The 22,190-nt window shown below is 38.6% G+C and overlaps 1 protein-coding gene across 11 annotated transcripts in view; it reads right to left on the reverse strand.

Annotated features, from left to right (window-relative positions):
- LOC110362494 (uncharacterized) overlaps nucleotides 1-22,190 on the reverse strand; it is a 480,683-nt gene that overhangs the window by 155,236 nt on the left and 303,257 nt on the right. For 7 of the 11 annotated variants that reach the window (XM_065059403.1, XM_065059406.1, XM_065059405.1 and 4 more), the window contains one exon: nucleotides 18,116-18,158. The exons of the other annotated variants lie outside the window; for them this stretch is intronic. In XM_065059403.1, coding sequence (XP_064915475.1) covers nucleotides 18,116-18,158 — 43 coding nt within the window. The remainder of the gene's footprint in view (nucleotides 1-18,115; nucleotides 18,159-22,190) is intronic. 11 annotated transcript variants of the gene reach the window in all.

Genomic DNA, 22,190 nt, shown 5'->3' on the forward strand with positions numbered 1-22,190 from the left:
TATTGTGGCTGGAATTTCTGCTTTCTCTTTTGGTACCTATTGCTGTTCTGTATGTCTGTATATAGTTCAGTATACATACATTAGAGAAATGCCACTGAAGATAATACAAACATTACAACCTTACCCTAAATACAAAAGTTGGCCAATTGCATGGATTATTCTGGTTGCAATTTCCTTTTAACTGGACTCCTAGGCATGAAATACTTGTACATGAGAGTTATATTAAATGACCGCCCCCAACATTTGCCCCCATTACCAAACCAAAACATGGCATGTACTTTCAGTTCTCCAAGCAGGAGATGAAACCAGAGTTCTGGGAGAAAAATCACAGCAGACACATCCCAAAAATACTGGAAAAAGCAGGACAAAATCTAATTCAATACTACAAAGGAAATAGTGCCATCGGTTTTCCAAAGGAATTTTGCCACAAATGGAATGTGTGGACAAAAAGGCCTGGGAAAAAAATTTGGTTAGTGAACAACTCTTCCCAATGCAAGAAAATTATAGAAAAGATGATTGCATGTTTTTACTACCTACAGATAAATATAAATAATTAGTGTACATAAGCATGTATGGAACATACATAAAATAGAAACATATTCTGGTTTTAAAAACATATTCTTACGTATGAAGGCTCATGCCAAAAAACAAGTCCCTTATATCTCAGCAAGAAAACTTAATTCAAATTACGTGGCGAAGATGACATAAAAAGCATGACAGTCCTGAGTAAGTCTAAAATTCAAGAGTGACCAAGACTTTCATCAGGTGTCATAAGCTCTGTGCTGTGGATTTTTTCCAAAGAGAACCATCTCTGGGCAAACAGCTTCCAGTTTCACAAATGCTCGTCATAAACTCACATATATGGAAAGGAAATGGACCTCTCAAATACAAAAGCGTATATTACAAAGAATACAAAAAGCTTCTGAAGAAAGTATACATTGAATTTGAAGCATTAAAAACTACTATGAAAGCCGTAAATAGAGCAACAATAATTAGAAGAATACCTTGGTATGCCTAAAACCGCAACAGGATCCAAGCTGTAAATAACTTGGGTGTTTGCTTGTTCTTTTAATAACAAAGGCATTGAGAAGGCAAATTTCAGACCCTGCAGAAGGCGGGAAATAATTTCTCCGCAAAGGCAGAGGAAAGATTTCTCAAATAAGCTTCATCCTAAAAAAGATCAGAGTAAAATATATGAAGCAAGATGACATAATGGGCTGTTGCTTAAACGCTGCCACCGACAGCACCCTATTCTGAAAACTAGGCTGTGGGTAATTGAATGTAAGACGAAGCAAAAATATAGAAAAGGCCAAGCTGAAGCTGAAGAATAAAAATGCAGTGTGTGTAACAGTATCGAGAGGAGTACAGCTCTGTAGACTGATTAATAAGAAGAGCAGTGAACAGTAGAGAGTGGATTTGCAGAGATTAGAACGTTGCAGGCTTTGTCCAAAAGATTGTATAAAGTTCTTATTGGGTTTGAATTTAAATAGGGTAAAATTTATCTAACACCATTAATGTTTCCCTTTGACCTTTAAATATATCTTTCCTCCACCCCTAAAAAAGGACACTTTAAAGTAAAATATTTTTACACTCCACCATTTTGAACCGCCTGCACATGTGTGTATGCATATGCACACTATTATATTCCTGTGCACCACACTAAGAAATCAGGTAAGCCATTACAAACAAACTGCTTTGACACTGGCAGTCAAATCCAAGAGAACATATACTTTGATAAACCCTTCAAGTCAAGTTCCTGCATTAACAAGTCCAAAAATGCAAAGTATTATACAAGATTGCATAGTAGGGGCTTGGCAATTTCTATTTCAAAGCTCTCGCAAACACTCCACTGTAACACGCATTGGAGCATGTGGCAGCACCACCTCAGAGAACTTGAAATCAGTAGTAAGAAGTTTTCATAAAGAGATAAAACATAAAAATAGGCTGGGCAATGAAACCGAAGATAATATTTAAAACCAGAAAACTACAGGCAGCGATAGGACACCAAGTGGAGACAGCAGCATGAGAAAAACATAGCGTTCAGTGGCAAGTTAAGGACAGAGACCATCATTACAGAGAGAATCAAATACTCCATCGATAGATTCTACGGGAAATACACCAGAATGCAGATTTAATTTTCTGTTTACAATGCTCTTTGCAGGATGTTTTTGAGGCAAGACTTCTATACCTCTGCTATTGTGTTCTGGAGAACTTACACCTCTTCATCGTATGAGACAGGGAATTGTACTCAGTCTAGAAACACTCACAGTAGCCACGAATGGGAAAAACAGGGGGTTTTACTTCCGTCAAGGTAAAACATGTTCAACAGACTTAAAACCACAATCAACCATAGAGAAAGACAGACAATAATAGTCATAAAGGCAAAGCACATAACGACTAGCAAAAATAAAACACGAAAATATTTAAAACTACCCATGTAGTTCCAATGTGTACACATGTCAACAAAAGAAGTGCTGGTTTTCAGCTCCTAACCTCTTGCCATGTTGGAGGGGTTAGAAAGGCTTTTTAAGATGTAGTGATAGCAAGCCAGATTTTTCTTATCTTTGTCTAAAAGATACAAATTAGAAAGCCAACTCCCTATTACAGTCTGTGGAGGGGGACAGGCATAGAACAAAGTGAATCATCCTATAGAGGTGACTACACAGAGCCAAGAAGATGAGTCTATATGGTGTATATATATATAGCCATATGGTATATACCCAACATTAAGGGAGGTGAATCCCACCTTCCACACTCATCCAGAAAGCTGGAGTTGACCTCGCTGAGTTTTACCTACCACCAGCCTTAGCTGGTGCTCCTCTAGAGATTTTGGATACCTCAACCAATTCCCCTCTGGAGTTTGACTAAATTTCAGGACTTAGAAAAAATAATCCATTTAACAAGTGAAAAGATAAAATAGGAAAATACTAGTTTTAATTGTAGCTTTTCCTGCCTCCATGCATGCTCACCAATGGCTTTTCCTATATACAAAGTTGACTAAAGGGAGGGGTGGGATTGAATAACAAATTGATGTGATACAATCACATCATTCACAATCACATAATGGACTATATCCCAATTTTCAAAAGGCATAAAGTATCCTCATTAATACGATAAGTGCAGCAGTCAAATCAGTACTATGATTTTATCAGGGTTTTTGACTGTACATGAATTAGAATATAAAATGCATACAGAATTTTTAATGGGAAGGCTTTAACATTCTGTGAAGGTATTTCTTACTGTCATTTACATCACATTAAAGTGAAATTCCACATAAAAGCATAAAGAGAATACTCTATGTCCTAAATTATAGTTTTTCATAGTTGTCATGTCCACATACTGGGAATCTTATTCACACACTGTAATAGTACCTTAAATCTGAAGCAAATCTCTGTTTGTTTGGTGTGGCTGGCAGGTGGAGTTGTTGCACAATAAGGTCAGATGGTCAGGAAGAAGCCTACACAGATCTTTTAGGGATGCAAACTGTATTCACTGCCTGTTCTACAGCAGGTTGCTAAACCCTGGAGTTCCAGTTCTTCTTCTCATTAGGGTGCTAAAATTGTCACTCTGTTCAGAGAGATGTTGTTGTCTTTATTCCCTTCATATTCCCACCCTGTTTTCAGAACATTAGTTTAAAATAAAGTTTGCCAACAAATATTTGTCTTTAATTCCAAAGGGATATATTTAGTCTTTAAGAAATAAGTATATACTATTTCTACATGCATCTACTTCACATTACATTTTACCATAAAAACTAGCAGCATCAGTTTTTACATTTAACCTATTTCCTCATATCCAGTAGTTTCATGCTGCTTCAGATTTGATTAATCTCAAAGAAAAAGAGCCTGTAAACTCAGATTTGTTCTATACTCATCAAACCACCTGGCACAGACTAAGTGGTGTTTCTGACCAGTGTATTATAGTTGGTCTAAATTCTTCTCAACTCTAAATGCTGTCAATTAAAACATTGAGGTTTTTTTCCCAGTGCAACTGGAAATGTTGGACTGTAATAACAGGATGGACCAGCCACAGAACATCCCTTTGCCTTCTGGATTTTAAACAGTGAAATATCACGCGCTTTTCTTTTTCATTCTTTTCTGATTTTTCAAATATTGGATCTTATTTTTTTTTTTGTTCCAGCCCCTCCCACCTCAATAACTTCTCATTGGAACTACTGGAATCTGCGAGGACATTTTTTTCAGCATTTGTAGCATCCAAACATTTAGTCAATGCAAAATAAAGAATTTGTAGGAAGTGATACCTGCTGCAACTGCCTTTCCACACAGCAAACAATCTGCTACCCAGTTGCGGAAAAGGAGACAAAAAAGTGAGAATGGTACTTCTGGCTGAATCTGCCAGGAGCAGGTTATGAAGAAAGAAAATTCCCTCTCTCCTTTTGTCTTTATCCCTGGTATACACAACCACACTTATTCAGGTCACTGCAAGTGTGTACATCAAATACTCACCATTTCAGTTGCTAAAATTATGTTGAAACCACATCCCTTCCCCCTACATTTTTTTTTTAAGGTCTACTTTCTATCCTGCTTGATTCCAGACACGACAGAATAAGAAAATATTTACAGTAACTTGGGGCAGGTATTTTTAATATGATTTCTACAGATATTTTCTGTCAATCCTGTAGTTAAAGTTGAGGAATTATAGAACTGATGAAAAACAATGGCCCTGATTAGGGCATGGTATTATTGAACATTTCACAGATGACAGCTTACCCAGTCAACTTTAATCTTGTTACATCCAAAAATAAATAATATTCAAATTCTTGGATTGTGAAAAATTCAAGGAAAACCCAGCGTATTTTGGTAGATGGTACTGCTATCTAATTAATTAACTGAATTTCCATGCAACAGGTGCCACTTTTTTCCAGACCAGAAAGGTATCAGTGCATTACTGGGGTGTTAAGTGGTGTGGCATCAGTTTGCAGTATCATCTTTTAGGTGAGATATGAAACAGAGGACTAATCTATAATCGTATTCATGGATCACAGGGTATATTTTAATAAGTGTTAAGGCTGGCAGGCTGAACTGGATTTAATGTTGACTAACTCAGTTTCAGCTCTAAAATCTCCTTTGCAATTTCCCTTGAACATGTAAGTCATACTCACATCCTGCTCTAAAAATGCTGTAATGTTGCAGTTCATGAAGACAACGGCCATGCTGAAAACGCTGCATTTCCCTCCCAGGGAGCTGGTTCCCACACAGAGGGGCATAAGGGACAGAACCGAGTTCAAACTTGACCTCCCAAGGCAAGCAGTGAGACAAACACACTCAAACCTAAGTCTGAAAACGAAGTTTGCGCTACTAAAATGTTATTTTACAGTTATTAAGTGTGAAAGACTATATATAAATACGGAACATTTCATGAGACATAGCTACAGAAGCAGTATTTTGTATTTTTAAATGTAATATTTTTTTGTCTTCCAGGATCTTTCAGTTCTTTCTGTAAACGCCTCTGGCTCTAACGAGGTATAACGAATCAAATAAACATGAAGAAAAGAGAAAGAATTACAAACAAATGGATAACAATCATTTTTACACGTAAAAAATGTACAGCATGTTGAAGAGTTAGTCTTTTTCTATCAGAAATTCAGTGTGCATATATGATAAAGCTGATCAGCTGTTTGCAAGCAAAAGATATGTAAAGTCTTGTCTTTACTTGAAGTTTTCTGATTAGGATTTTAGGTATTATTTCTGATGTTTTTCCAGATTGACATCCACGGTCTGCTTTGATAATGAATACCCCAAGAGAGCACAGAGACACGACTGGGTCTCAGAAGCTAGGAGCATTTCAATCAAAGATGGTTTGTTAATAATAAAGTAAGAAAAAAAGCCATTTGCTTCCTTTGCAGTGACTGCGGCGCTGACCCTCTCTTGGTCCTGCTAGGCCTGTCTGAGCAACAGCAGAGTTCAGTGGTAATTAAAGCAACAGTGTTGTGAAAAAAGTGTGAATTACTTTTACAAGAAGACTTGGATGTTGCTACCGACTGACAAAGCACAGCAGGAGAACTCTGCTGGATATTAAAGAGCTATGGTAGTCACTGTATTGTAAGGTGGCTTTTCAGCACAATGCAAAATTGTGACTTTTCACAAGTTTATACCTCAGGAACCATTTGAGTTATCGGCTTAAAATTTAGTATGTTTTATAAGGCACATAGCAGACACCATAAATGTGCCATCCTTGGTAAAAGCTGGTCCTGTTTAAATTATGGAGACCCTAAATTCAATTTTTACCCTTCAATTATGACTTCACTGGGTAATTATTGCAATATTACAGCCCAGACTGTTGTGCAAAATTATAGAAAGGGCTACATATTCAGACATCTCTCAACAAATTATTGCAGTGTCAAATAGCCTGAATTTCCATTTTTGACATTTTTAAAACTAAAAAGCATAGCACCTCACATTTTTGGCATTGCACAGAGAATATATACTACGTATTATACAGCAGCCCTGTACTGTACTGTATAAATATCCTTTTAAGACAACATGGTTCTGTGAGGCAACACAAAGGACCAGTTCTGACAAATGCTTCACTATCTCCATGTTTCTTCCGTAGTTACAACAGTTTCTTTTTCATTAGCGTGCACTGAGAACAGGGGATGGATCTTGAAGTTAATTTTGTACATATGTAGATCCAGTACAGACAGCATATACAAATACAATTATTCCCATTATTCTGTGAAAAAAAAATTAAGATTCAGTCTGATAATCCACAGAATAAAGGGAGAGAATCTTCAACACAATGTGATGATGTTGTCCTTTAAGGTGTGATATGATTTGATTCATTAGTCAGTACAGTGGTTTCTGAATTAGTTTTCAGTACTGTGTGAGGAATTTATACAACCAGCAATATAACATTTTCATTTTAAGTTTTACTTAAGAGCTTGAAAGAGCACATCAGGATTTTCCAAATATTCATTTGGGTCCTATTTTGAAGAAAATCTTGGGCCTACTCTGAACAGTCTGGCTAATTTGCAGTTTACACCAATATTACAAAGAAGGGGTTATTTGTAATACTTGCATGCACTTGCAAAGCAAAGGTTAGCACTTTTTGGCCCAGCAGATGAACACAAAAGTCCAATGGAATTACAAAAATCTGTTTATGAGCCCAGGACCACAGTCACCGAAAGAAACATAGTCTGATATCTGGTGTTATCGCTGTGGTTAGAAGTCTCATTAGCCAAGAAAAAATTTTCCTTCCTAAATTTTTAGAAGACAGTCAGTGTGTGCTGTTCACTATTCTAGAGAATGAGGCAGAGCCTGGGTAGCCTATAGGGAGAATGCTACACATATATTCAGTTTTGCAGTCCTGGGGTTACCCCAAGACAAATCACTGTATGCTATTTGGCAAAAGTTTGACAGAAATAGTGTATTAAAATAAAAGCAGAGATTTCTGAACTCCCACAACTGGGCGGGGGTGTTCAGGGTGTGTCGTGTGTGGCTCTGCTACACACAGAATAAATGAATCAAGAAAATGCAGAAAATAAAGTTGGAAGAGGAAGGACACAAAATAATCTCAAAGAATTTGAGGCTCCTTCTCTAGTATAGGTTCAAATGATGAATACTATTTACTGCACCTAGACAATGAACAGCATAAAAATATTTTAAAAATATTATCTACCTGCCTTTTTCTTTCTGGATTTCTACAGACAACATATGCATCCTTTGTTCAACCCTTTCTATGTCTCTCAAAGCTTTGGTAGTTCTTAAGACCTGATGCAAGTCTTTTGTGCTAGGGAAAATAAGAAAAGCTTGCTAGAATTAATAAATGCAGTTTGAAAGGATAAACTTCCACCTAAAAACTCAAATGCCCTGTTATCTCTCTCAGATATATACACAACTGTACATAAAAATAATCAGATCACCAGCATCAGCACTGTAAACACAATATCAACACAAATGTCCAAACTCATCCCTCTAACCACCACTGACTCCTAGGCTGCCCTGTTCTTATCCATAAATAATTCTGTCCTTAAAATGAAGACTTTGAACAACACTTTCTGACTAATTTGCAGTTAACAAACCTTTCGTGTTTATAAAAATGATACCAAATATGAAAAAACCCCTTCATTTCCCCTAGCATATCATCTTTTCTCTTATTTTTCATTCAAAGAAAGCCTGATTTCGCAATGATCCAGCAGAAGATTTGATGATGTGTTTAACATCAAGCATATGTAGTTGCTCATTTGCTTAAGTGCTTTGCTGGATGAAGGTCAGAGTGCTTCGAGCCTTAGAGAATGAAACCTAAATTTCGCCTCCCGCCCTTTTCCCACCCTGAACACAACTAAGCTAATAGTAAAATTGATTATATCAGTGCAAAGCTTAATGCACAGCTTAAGATACTGAGTCAGTCAAACCTCTTTTCTATAACGCCGTGGAAGCCACAGAACCCGCATCCAGAATTAACATAAGAAGACGTCGCTGTTTGTCTTCTCTCGCAACAGATGGGTAGTCTCCAAATTACAGGTTGAAGACACCGTTCCTTGCTTACACATTTACAAAGGTGCATTGCATTATTAACTAAGGGGCTGATACGGCCGTTTATTCCCAGCCACAGCCACATGGCAGAGGTCAGGGTATCAGGAGGTGAAAATCCTCGTTCCATCAAAGAAATATTTATGTGTTTACTCCAACAGCTGATTTTAATTTTGAGGGAAGTTATTTGTGCTCAGTATCTGACAGAAATGGCCCACAGAGGAAAGGTTCCTTGTGTGAGTGAGAACTGCTCACCACCATGCAAAGTCACATAATCAGCCACTTAACTTGAAAGCCCAGTACACTCTACGGAACAAAACCAGTGAGCTATGTGTCCAATTAGTAACAAAGACTCCGCTGGTTTTTGATCCCATTTTATATCCTTCTCTCACTATGCGAAGAGAAATGCAACAGATACAAATGCACGTGACATGTCATTCTTCAACTCCCTGTCAAACGGAAACAATTACAACACAATTAAATGACAGTCCCATGCTAAATACATTGAAATGAAAACAGCCTTTTACAGCATCATTCCAGTCACATTCTTCAGCAGTTGGTTTATCACTTAGCAGTACTGCTCAGCTGAGCCGTTGTTCTTTGCCTGCTTTTTGATCAATTTTACAGTTAACCTGAACTTCTCTGATCAATCGGATCTTTAGATATTCACAAGCTCAACCTTAGGAAGAGCCAGAGACCTTAATTTAATTATTATCCAGTGGGCCCATATGAAAGCGTGCATATAAAAGCCAGTATTCATAGTAGTCAATTGTTTTCTTCAGTGGTGAAAACAGTTTTTATACTGTGTGGCCTTCACAGAATAGAGAAGTAGTGGAAATACCTTTGACTGCTATTTATGTGTAGACATATAGATTCTGAGATGTTACCAGGCAGTTCATATACCTACTTAAAGAACTTCCGCTACATGTACAAATGCTGATTTCTTCTCAAGTGGGAAACAAATTATCTGTTTTGTTGGTTTGTTGTTTTTTTCCCCTTGTTTCAAAAGGAGTTCATGACAGTGTACTCTTGCCTCTGAGCAATATAGTTCCCTGATGCTAAAACCAAAGTCCCTATGTACAAAGAGCTCTGGCAAAAAAACTCCAACAATGACACACTTAGATTCAAAGCACAGTATTGAAACACCTGTTTTCTGTGTAAGCTGAACATGACCCGTGCAAATGCAAAATTTGTTTTCTGAGAAGTAGGTGGAAATGGGCACTCCTAACATTGAAATTTACTGGAAAAGTCAGGCAGAAAAAGCTTTACAAGACAAAATTAGTCTACCTTATAATTCTTTTCCAGGGCAGAGGTGTGTAGAACCAATCCTGACAAGTTCTGACTACCTCTTGAGCGGTACTAGCCGTTTCATGTTACTTTTAAGTTCAGTGTTGCCTTTCCCAACCTGTCAGCATCAGCCCAAGAATCAGAAGAAGGGGAGGCAGGAAAGATGAAAAAAAGAGAGAATGAGAAAGTAAAATCAATGCCTTTTGGGTGTAATCTTCGTGGACTGAGCAAACCTACCTGCCCTGAAAGTCTGAGAGCCTGCAACTGTTCACCGACTTTGATTCCCTTACCATAGGTAGTACTAAATAACACAGGACAAATCACCATGTAAGAATATAAGACCTAATTATTTTTTTTTTCAATCGAATCAGCTAATAAACCATAACACTTAAGTATGACCACATGACTGAGAAAACAATTTGTTAAAATGACACAACAGGTTAGGAATGCATTACCACTAACATCTTTCACCTGCCTGATGCTGTGTACAAAAGAATGTTCCTAACATACAATTTTTAAATAGAGACAGATAGAACATGGGGGTTCTGGGTGACACTCCATCACTGCTAGTGCATCTTTTAATTAGTATGTAATGAACACACTTATTACCAATACTGCATCTTTTGTCATGTTAAACTGTTGAGACTTTCTGCTGTAACTATCAAAAACACAAAGAAGCTGTAGTTAACTGATCACTCAGCAAAGTAACAAGCAAAACCTGTAACCATTTTACTTACAATATTCTCTTATAGTGCAAATATTGATGACTTCTCAGTCACTTGGAGAACTAGCACACACAAACATAAAAAAAGACGAATATCTGGAAAAGGGAAAATAAATGGGTGTCTCTCTTTCAGAATCAGGTAATTATCTTTTTTCTAATATGTGCTTTGTCTCAATATTGACTTCATGAGCTAAAAATCAAATGCACTCCTGCTAGAATTCATAGAAAACCTCCAGTTTTCCCCAAGAAAAGAGATCATGCCTTTCTATTACATTACAGATAAAATAGTTCAATTCTCACCATTCTAGACTTAAAATATTACACCATAAAAAGTACATTTGATTTTAAAAAGGACCTACAGATTTTTATAAAATGAACGTACAAGCACTTAAGTAAATTACAGCCTTCTGGTACTCACAAATTGCAAGATCTGCAGCAGTTACGGGTGGTGAGTTTAAAAGATCTTATTTTTATTGTCGTGCGTCATCCTAACAAGATAATTTTAACAATTAGATATTGTTGTAAATTAACACCTATAACACCTTTGTTCCAACCTAGATTTAAAATGGGATTAAGGGAGAACAGGTCTTCTGCATATAGGACCTCACCTTTCTGCGAGCAAATAAAAGAGACGGACTAAGTCTATTCACCGACAACCAAGAAGGAGCCACAGAAGATGCAGAGACAGCATAATGTGAGTTTATGTCAGCGGCAGTGTGCCGGCAACTACAAGTGAACAGCAAAACCCCCAGCCATCTGCAATTGTATGAGTGGTATAATTTCCTGTAGAGACACTGCTGTTGGTCTCACCACTTAGTTGCCTCAGCTAATCACCTCATTTCCCTTCTTCGGCCATTTGGTGAGATAAAGAATGAGGCACAAAGGGGTGGCAGAGAGTGGTGGCACTGGGGGAACGAAAACTAAAAGATATGCGAGGTTAAGCTAACAAAGGTAAATGTACAGTATTGCCTACACTACTTTTTTTTTTCCCCTATATAATCTCAGTATATGAAGAGGTACAGTCTCAGTGCAACGTAATGGCTCTGACAGAATATCCCAGTGCAATTAGACATGCAAAGTTGTGCCTTTCCCCAGCAGTAACACAAAACGCTTAGTACCGGTGCGTCTCAGAACAGGAGTCCTAAGAAACATCAGTGGGTAGAAACTTGTGGATGCAGAAATATACATAACCTGCAAACATGTGGACTAAAAGAATGGAGAAGACGACACAAATAGAGAAGATAACACACACAAAAATTAAACACGATCTAGTAGGATAGTCATCAAATTATGATGCAGAATCACAGAATGTCAGAGATTGGAAGGGACCTCAAAAACTCATTCAGTCCAGTCCCCCCAGCCAGAGCAGGAACACCCAGATGAGGTTACACAGGAAGGTGTCCAGGCGGGTTTAAATGTCTACAGAGTAGGAGACTCCACAACCTCCCTGGGCAGCCTGGGCCAGGCTCTGGCACCCTCACTGGGAAGAAGTTTATTCTCATATTTAAGTGGAACCTCTCATGTTCCAGTTCGAACCCATTACCCCTTGTCCTACCATTGGCTGTCACCGAGAAGAGCCTGGCTCCATCCTCCTGACGCTTACCCTTTACATATTTATAACCATTAATAAGGTCACCCCTCAGTCTCCTCTTCTCCAAGCTCTAGAGCCCCAGCTCCCTCAGCCTTTCCTCACACGGGAGATGCTCCATTCCATCATCTACACTGCCTTGCGCTGGACTCTCTCCAGAAAATGAAGAGTACTACTCTACCACTCCAGACAGACAGTTCATTTACTCAAAGATGTCCTCAGCATAAAAACAGAGAACAGCAACCTCACAGCACCTCCCCTCTGGATGGGCACAAGCACGTGCAGTTCTACAGTAAAGCAGGGACTTTACCCTCAACTCCTAAAATCCTTTCTCTGGGCAGGGCTGTTACAGGTCAGCACAGAGCGAGCAGCAGAGTGTTCAGCGTGAGCTGTGCCTTTAAAGTGCTTCTTTTGTCCTGTCTGCAAGATGAATGTAGTTTGCTGAAACTGAGTTTCTTCAGCCCAGTTTGTACAGGTACGGTGGCTGGCAATATCTGCAGCCAAGTTTTGCAAGGTACAGCTCTTGAAGGTACCTCATATACCAGTGTAAGTGGTAAGTAAAATAAGAAGAAAATGATGACATTCTTCAAGAAACAGCTTTAGGTCCTTGAAAATGATTATTTCGGTTTGCCTGCAACTGTAAAAATGAGTTTCAGGTAATAGCTTTTCTTTTATATAGTAAATGATAAATGAGCATTTAAACATTGACTCATCCACCAACGAAGATATAAAGAACATAAAAACTCACTGTGCTAACAGGGAGTTTGAGTACTAAAGTCACCTGATTTTTCAACCTGGTGATTACACCATAAGGATGTTCATTTGTCTTTACTTCCACTCCAGTGTTCCAAAAAGTATATATATTTCCACCAAAGACAATCAACCCTTTTAGCTTCTGCCATTTATATTTCTGTACTAGCCCCCACAAGAGTCTTCTGTTCAAAGTTCATGGTCTTTTATGACCATAAAGACTGTAACTGGAATATTCTGACCTCAGGATATCTAGAGAGAGAAAAAAATACTAAAAGAAACCCTCCTCCAGTGTTCTTCCTCACTGAATATAGGATTAAATACCCTAAGAAAAAATCCTGTGAAAAGAGAGTGTTATCCACTTTGATTACCAATAGCAGTGCACACAATTGGCTCCTCTTTGGGCCTCAATGTGACAGGAATGAAAACTCAAACAATTATGCTGGGCCCAAGAATTTTCAAGTGGGGGGAGGAGGATCTAAGCCAAAATAATAGAGAAGGGAGTTTCACAATTATCAACATGGAATTTTTCATTTTTCCTAGAAAATACCTTTCCAAAGCTTTATAATGAATACTGATACGAGAGAACTCCAACAGCACAAACAGAAGTTCACCTCCTAATAACTATTATTTAACAGATCAGCTGAATTTTAACATTTCAAGAGACAGTCTGTGTTCACAGTTAGTCAGAGGTATAATTTCTTGTCAAGGATTTATTTCAGTTGTCTCCTGCATTATGAAAGGAAACCATAGGAAGTAAGCCATTAGGATTTTACTGTGCTCCATGCAAGGAAATCTTGCATTAGGTTTTAGAAGCTTTGGGCTGGGTTTGTTTGTTTTGAATCAAGAAGAAAATTACTGAGTTCAACAGTACAGCCTGCTTTTTACATTTTCTGTTTTGAAGTATAAAATGCGTTTCTTAGCTTTCCCACCAACCTACCATAGATGCGCTTGCCCAAAGTATATGCAGCTCCTTGAAAACAAGTCAAGATCTCCGCTAATTTTAGCAAATACATATTTTCAAATAAAAGCACATATTTTACATTTACATCAAGCTCTTTGTCTATTTTCTCCAATAAAGTGAATTACTTCTGCTCAAATCCTTGCTGTTAATTTTGGAAACGTCCTGCACATGGTGAACATTATCACAATGAAACTGAACAAGCAAATTAAATTATGCAAGCATTTAACAGCAGAAATTAATTTATAAAAATGCTCATGGACCTCCTCACTGGAAACTTTCAAGAGAAGCAGTCAATGAGGACATTAGAAAGAAACTTATTTCAGGGATGTGATTTTGCCCCTCTCTGTTGACTGACAGGTGAAGAATATTGAGCTCATGAATTTGGTAAGACTTGTTTTCTAGCATTCAAAACCTTTGGAAAATAGTTGGCTGCAACTCTGTGTGAAAGCTACTACATCCTATAAATGGTTTCCTGTGATCTGAATACTGAAATAAAAACAGACCAAGGATGCTGGAGAGCATGTAAATTAACTGGGGTCTTCAATCACTGGCATTCCAGCAGTCAGAGAGCAAGTCCTTAATCAGAGTGAAAGCATAAATGAAGGATAGATTCAGCACGAAAAGTGCTCTGTAACTTCTACATGCAAACTTTGTCATTGCAGTACAGCAAATGAGACGTGTTTGACAGTTATGCAACAGTTCAAGTTTAGCTGGTCACACATTTTCTGTTGCAGGACTCTCCACTTAAGGTGCTTATAACATTGACAGACTTCAATAATTTTGGCAAAAGTAGCCTCAAAACCAACTGTTTGGTAAAGTTTAAGCAAAACCAGAAGTGTTATTTTGCAAATGATGTTAAAGATAAAATGTTGACATTACAAATAAAATCAAAAAACCTCTCGGAACCCCACCTGCCTTTCACTGAGAAATACGCCTTCGTGCATTGAAACACTGACTTAAATGTTGGCAGGGAAATCACTGTGAGATCAGAATTTTGTCTTTTGTTGTCTCTAAAGACAAAAAAAAGAAAAAGACTCCCTTTCAATGGAGCTCTAAACTTGGCATAAATAAATTTCCCTGAGGATTCAGCCTACTCTGTGTATGCCCCATCGGGCTCTTCTCCCTTTGTGCCCAGGTTCAGGGACTGAGAGCAGGGAGCCTCTGCTTTCCATCACCTTAAAGCAAGAGCTCGGGCTGAAGCGTAGGCAATACCCATGGCATTCCTTCTAGCTGCATCCTTGCCTTATTTGCTGTGAAACAGAGTGCGAATCAAAAGTAAACTGGCTGTGGGCACAGGGATCCCCACTTAAATTGATACAGACATTTGAAAATATCCAGTGAATAACTCAGAGGTTTCAGCAGCCTTAATTGTGGCATTTCTTGCCTTCAGAGCGCTTAACTTCGTAACCTTAGCTTTCTTCCAACATGGGTTTTAAATGTAATATCCTACTTGCATTTGGAAATGAACAGCCACCATCCCACCAGGTTTCCAGCCCTAGTCACTCCCATTTTAAAAGATACACCCTAAGGACTGACATACATAATTCAAGTTTTGGATCACAGTAACCCCTCTGAAACCTCCTGTCTTGGCTGTCAAAGAAATTGACCTTTCTCAGTTTAAAGGTGCTTTCTCATAGGAATCCTCCCAAAACTTAAAGGTTTTTAACATCCATCCAAGAAAAACAGTATCCGAAAGTCTTTTGGACTCCACTTCTGGGCTTCTGAATATATCCAGTTGTCATTAGTAATGTTGGGGCTGCCTAAGGTCTTCAATCACTTGTCCAAAGGATAAATATATGTATATATACACATATATACACATATATATCTTCTAAATAGAAATTTAAAAAAAATACATAGATTTAATATACCATTCAATAAATACGAGTCTTTAAAAATTCCTTGCAACGTAACCCTGCATTTCAAGCCCTTTTTGTGAGACAGCTTCCACACAGAGTCTCCTTTTACAGCTTACATATATAATCTGAGTCATCAGATCATCTAACTAAGGTGGTTGTTTGGAAGTTTAGAAACAAACGAACAGATAAACAGGACACTATGACACAATATAGCAAGTTTTTTGTTCTTCTTGTCTCTCTCCCACACAGAAGTCAAATAACTGCACCAAACTATTCACCATTACTTCAAACATTGCTCTGTTGAAGCATGAAGAGGTTTTTCTGTCACTCCTTTGAGTTCAACCCATCTTATTTTCACTTGACAACAGACAGATCTTGGTATAACTTGTTTAACAGCATTACAATTTGGCTGTACCAAAACTGCACCTCGTCAAACCCTTCCTTCTCATGTCACTTACCAAATAAATATTTGTTTCTTTTATCTTGGAAATTCTCAGGTTCACTAAACAAATATAGCCTCTGAACACAGGATTGTTTGTCCTTTATTACATATTGTATCCTGTGTACAGTACTTAAAAAGACTGCAGAACGAAGAAAGTAGACAATGTGACCAGCTTTCAGCTAAAGCACTTAAGACTACCTTTTAGAAGTTTTTTTTCTGGAATAAATTGATACAGTCAAGCCACTTAAACTGCTGGGTTATGTCCATCACTGGAAAAAGCATGTTTCTATAAAAGTATAACTTTTGTCACAGAACATCAATACTAAAAATCACTAGGCAAACTGCTTGGGTAAAGCACTGGATCTGCAAAGTCAATGGCACAAGTTCTATTGACTTCTGCAAAAAAAGTCATCTCCGGTTCTCTCAGGTGACACTGAACTACGGATGGGCTTCGGGCACCTCAGAGGTGTAAGGAAAAGACAAACACTTTGGTCTTTCATGCACAACACCGAGTGGCAAAACACAGTCATTCCGGTAAAAGCCTGACACATCAGAAAAAATACAGCTTTTAAAGATATACTGTTAATGACAGGTACAAAGCTAAGTTTTCACTGCAAAAAAAAAATATTTATTTGTTGTTTGGTCATGCTTTTCTTTAAAATGTATTTTCATTTCCTTGAAATGATTTAAGCTATTGAGCCAAAACGGCCAAAACTTTCAGCAGTCCTGTTAGTGGGTACTAGCCATAACAAATTCAAATGCAATGGCCACCAATGTGATTTAAATACAAAATTTCAGGAAAGATGTTTAGACCTGGACCTTTGCTTCACAAAGCCATCTTTGTACAAAATATTCCCTACAAATTTTATAGGCTGAATTCAGCTTGAAAGACCATGATCTGCAAAATGTACTCTTGTATTTTCAGGAGAAACTTGCAAAATATTATATGAGCTGCTGCTGTTTCAATGATGGAAAGCACAACCCAAAGACTCTGGAGTGGAGGAACGGACACGAAGTTAACATCCATTATGCTACAGCATCAGGCACTAAACCGAGGTCTAGCAACATCCAGCATCCATAGAGCTTCCTCGGGTGGGATGGAGGATGAAATTACTGCGGTTGAACAGAGATCGATAGGGGAAGCTTTCTCTTCCCAACTCACACCAAGAATGAAATGTTGGAGAACGACTGCAGCAGGGGCAGTTTCTAAGATATATAAAGGTTTAAACACCTAGTGGATTGTGCTTTAGTACATCTGACTGCCATTGCTCAAATTAAAAACAAAAAACCAGGTAGTGAACTCTTACATGCTCACTACAGAGAGCTTTTTGTTGTGGCATGAAGCAACATACCATGTGTAACCAATAAACCCCAGGACTGTGAAACAATTAGGTATTTAAGTGTGGTGATTCTGTAGGAAACAATGTTGCAACATTTTAGCAACAATGTCTCAAAGCACAACAATGTATCAAAACAAGATCAATTTCACACTCCTTCCCCCCTCTATGACCCCCACATATTTCTGCCAGGTTGGAAATGGACAGAAAGCAAAGGTGTAAGAAATCTGCAGAAGACACAGAAAGAAATACAACAAAGATCCAAGGATTCACCTTAACTACTTTTGTGTTACCAAAATAACCATGGAAAATAAACAAATATAGGCCACATTCCCTGAATTTTCATGTAAATTTCTGGGGCCCCAGACATAGTATGTTTCCCCACATGTGTTCATTTTCTTTAGTTCTTCTCTCTTTCATCTGCTCTTTCCTACTCTCTGTCCATCCCCAATCCTGCTGCTTGGATTGATGCCACTAGTAGTACCAGAGTGGAAACAAAAATATGCACCCAGTAATCACTCACAGCCTTCTCATACACAGACCTCTTTAATTAGGTCTGAATAAGACTTGACTAGCTAGAAAGACAGCCTGAGTAAATGCAATTTCCAGATTTGCCACTGAAAACAGAACACTGGTGCCATGAGTCGGCCTGTGGGATAATATGTGACATACCATTTGGTGACAGACACGAGACCCACACCTGTGCGTTGGACATCTGAAAAAAAACCAAACAAAAAAAAAAAGCAGTTGTATTGTCTCTAAATACATAGATACAACAAGGAGGCACAAAGTCACTGAAAGTCAACATCTGCACGTACAAGAGTGTCATCTGGTTCGAAGTATTCCGGTAATTATCCACACAGACTTACAGTTCCTGGTTAATATTACTAACCAATTTCAACCTTGCATCTAGATTTACGAAAATGAATGTGTGAATTGGTGGGCATTGACCACGCTTATGTATAGAAACACCGCTACATGCACACAGGGCTGAGTATAGCCTCACATTTCATATCTGAGGAAAAGAACCCAAGAGATGCTTCTCTGCAGAGTTTAGAAGGAGCAGACGGTAACATCTGTACAAATAACTTCTCTTTATTCCGTTATTCAGAAGCCAAACTGAGAAGAAGCATTAGCATCCTGTTTTCCACTCCTAAGTTCACACTAAATTATATTTTACCACTCTTCTGCTTCATTTCCGTACTCTTGGTCCTCCTTTACAAAATTTACATATGTTTCCACACAAGCAACTCTGAAAACTCAAGTCTTTCTATTCTGATTGTAAATGAAAGGATCATTTATTTTAATAGTTGATTCTTTCACGTGATTGCTGCCCATTCCTAAACCTGAAGCTATTAGCAGCTGCAAACTTTCCTTCCTTATAGTTGCTTAACTTCAATGACAATTTTTGATCAAAATTAATTCACATGATTAAATAAATTGGAATATTAAAAATAGAACTATGGAATGATAAAAGCAATGTAGATATTTTAGATATAGCACAAAGTTTTTAATTAAAACACAGAATATTTCATTTGCTCCTAAATAAAACAGTAACCTTCACTTGATTGATTCTAGGAGTGTTGCTGATATATCTTGTTATAGTGGCATGAATCACATATTAATTAACAATTTGAGTAATTAAAATGTTTTTAGTCTTTAAAGGTATTAGAGATGGAGCCAAATATCTATCATACACACGCAAAATTTATGATATCCAGCACTGAAGGAAATTTAGCACAGAATAAGAAAATACGGATACTTTGAGGTAAGTATTTTAGCTTACTTGCTGTATGATGGTATTTACAAACTGAGTTGATCTAAGAGATAAATCCTTTGTTCATGAGGATATATTTGATGGAATCCTTACAATTATAGGTAAACTGAGCCTCTTCCATGCTCATAGAAAATCCACTAGAGTTTACAGCTTCTGTCCAAACTCAGTGCTCCTATGAGCTCCAAAAAGCAATAATCTCTGTGCAGGAGCATACCTGTACAGCATGGCCTTCTCATCCTTGGAGAAATTAAGAGTTCCTTTAGCACACTTCAGCCATTTACACATTTATTCTCCTCATGCGCATAGTGGCCAAAATCCCACCTTCCTTGTGCCGGTAACACCAGAAATATACATACTATCAATACAGTTACTAAAAACATACCCTTACTTTTATATATATAATGAGTGCCTTCAGTTTGTTCCCCCAGGTCCTTCCAGCCCCCTTTACCAAACCCTTTCTCCTCAGCCCAGGTTTCTGCCCTGCTCCCCCAGGCCCCACGTTCCTCGCTGTTCGCCCACCCGCTTGCTTTCCGTTGTTTTTCACAGCTTCTGCAGCTGAAATATTACCACTCGTTTATGTGTTGCTCACCTTCGTTTTCCTCACGTTTCTTTTGGATTAGTTTTCTATCTTTACGCTCACCCTCCTCCGGAGAGCCCCGGGTGGCGCCTGCGCTGTGAGGCGCGGCGGGCGCCCCCCGCTGGTCACAGCCGGTCACAGCCGGTCACAGCCGGTTCTGGACGGTTCCCTCAGCCTCGCCCCTCAGCCTCGCAACGCACAAAATGGCGCCCGGCAGCGCGGCGTGAGGAAACAAGTACGATCAACAGCCCCGGGAGAGCCCTGTGAACAAATGTTCATCTGACAGGCTGAAGTAGAGGTGGAGAAAAAGAAAATATGAAAAAAAGATGCACAAGTTTGGTACCTATCCCAGGTTTCATTGAGATTCTTGTTAAAAAACACCCCTCTTGAACACCTCAACAACTAGCACGTTGTGCTGTCAACTCTAAACGTCTGATGGAAAATACATATGTACATAAATTTGTTTGTCACCCCAAGGAGAATAAAAATATACAGGTACTATAAACTATGTTTCTGTACACCAGTAAGCACAACAAGGACTTTGTTGTGTACCCACATGTATTCTGGCTTTTGCAAGTTCAGTGAGAACTTTTTCTCGTATTCCCAAGAGTTTTCCCAACAAATCACACAAAAATCAGCAACCCTTTACCACGTTATATATTAGCACGCTTCAGATATTCCCTAGCACTGTAAAACCACAGTACACAATGTAATTTCAGTATTTAAACGTTCATCCCAATCTGGGCTGAAAACGAGGTATTTCTGTGTTAGAATCCCTATGTTTCCACACTGAGATAACCTTGCTTGTTCGTCTATGTGACACATGAAAGATTTTTCACTTCTCCTCAATGGGAGAAGAACGGCTCAACTGCAGATCACAGATCTTAAACAAGCAGAGTCAAGTTGCAAAAGCCGGTGTTGGCAGGTCAAGAGTCTCAACTCTGTTCTCTACACTCCTTCAATTGCCATCAGGTCAACACAAATATGTAAGGCAAGCCAGTGCTGGTGAACGGGCACAAATTCTTCCTCTTTACCCTCTCAGACAAAACCCAGCTGATGGGGGACCCAGCCCTGGGTGCTTTATTTGCTGGCAATGTTGGGTGCTGTCACAATTCCTCGGCTGCCTCCACCCCTCCACATTTTTCATAATACTTCTCAGAAGTTTCAGTTTTATCGCTACCACAGTGTGTTCCCTGAGGACTGACGCTTCCACAATGTTTTCTACCACCTTCGGGAAAATATCTTTCTCCGTTATGAAAAAGAGTACATATATTCTTTAAAGTAGCAAGCATCTGGAATAGTTCCATCCAAGTATTGTCAATCGCTATGTGAAATATAGGGAACCTGGAATTCCCTCAGCAGTGGCAGAGAGTCCCAAATGCTGTAGTTTTCCTAATTTTCTATACATTATTATGGGCATTTTGAGCTACAGAAACCTGGGGTCTATAGACTAGTCAGATATAGAAGGACCTGCTAAATGTTGGCACAGAGCTGTGATTTTGCCCTTAATGCACTGTTGGAGGGAAAGCCTTACCTAATACTCTCTGGCCTGGATCCAACTGCTTGTCTTGACTTGGCATCACACTGTAGGGACTACACAAACAACAGAATCACTTTGGGATTCCCAAGGTGCACCTGTAGGAATACGTGAGTTTCAATCAGGAGTGTACTGGAAGCTAACCTGGAGGATGCTCTCAGGAGCATATCCCATGCGCTTTGCTACTAGGAGATAGCTTGTGAGACCTGACTAAACAGTGAAATACCTGTTGAAGCAACAATTAACAATTCTATTTTCCCACACTTGTCATCAGCTAAGAGTAAGCGAGAGGAGTGTCATATGTTCTACTTTTTTTAAAAAAAAAGAAAAGAAAAATCTGGACTTCAGGCTCCTGGAGGTAGGGAGAAATTCCTTAACTTCCACCAGATGTAGAATACATATTTTTCTTTCAGGGCAGTTGCTGGAATAAATGTCTGACACTAAACAGCAAATGCTACCGCAAGCCTGATTTCATCCAGTCCCCAGCATCCTTAAAAAAGGTAAACAAACACTAAGTATGTAGAGGATTAATGATCACTAACCGATGTTTTCTTATGAGATCTGGGATAATTCAGTGAAGACTGAAAAGATGAGGGAGGCAGAAATTAAACTAAACACTACTTTCACTGACCCTACATGCCTTGAGACTGCTTTCATTTATGATTAAAGAACGCAGGAGCGGCAGAACCCCACTGCGGCTTTCAAAGCACGCTCAGGACATCACAACGTTCAGCCATAACAGGCAAAGGTTACACCTGGATCAAATGGATTCTTACTGACCATGGTGCAGAAAGTTAATGTAGGAGCTAGAAAAGAAACTGGATTTGTACATACTACAGATCGAGATCCATAAGGT

Source organism: Columba livia, chromosome 3, assembly GCF_036013475.1.
Source record: "Columba livia isolate bColLiv1 breed racing homer chromosome 3, bColLiv1.pat.W.v2, whole genome shotgun sequence".
In the NCBI taxonomy this organism is placed as follows: Eukaryota; Metazoa; Chordata; class Aves; order Columbiformes; family Columbidae; genus Columba; species Columba livia.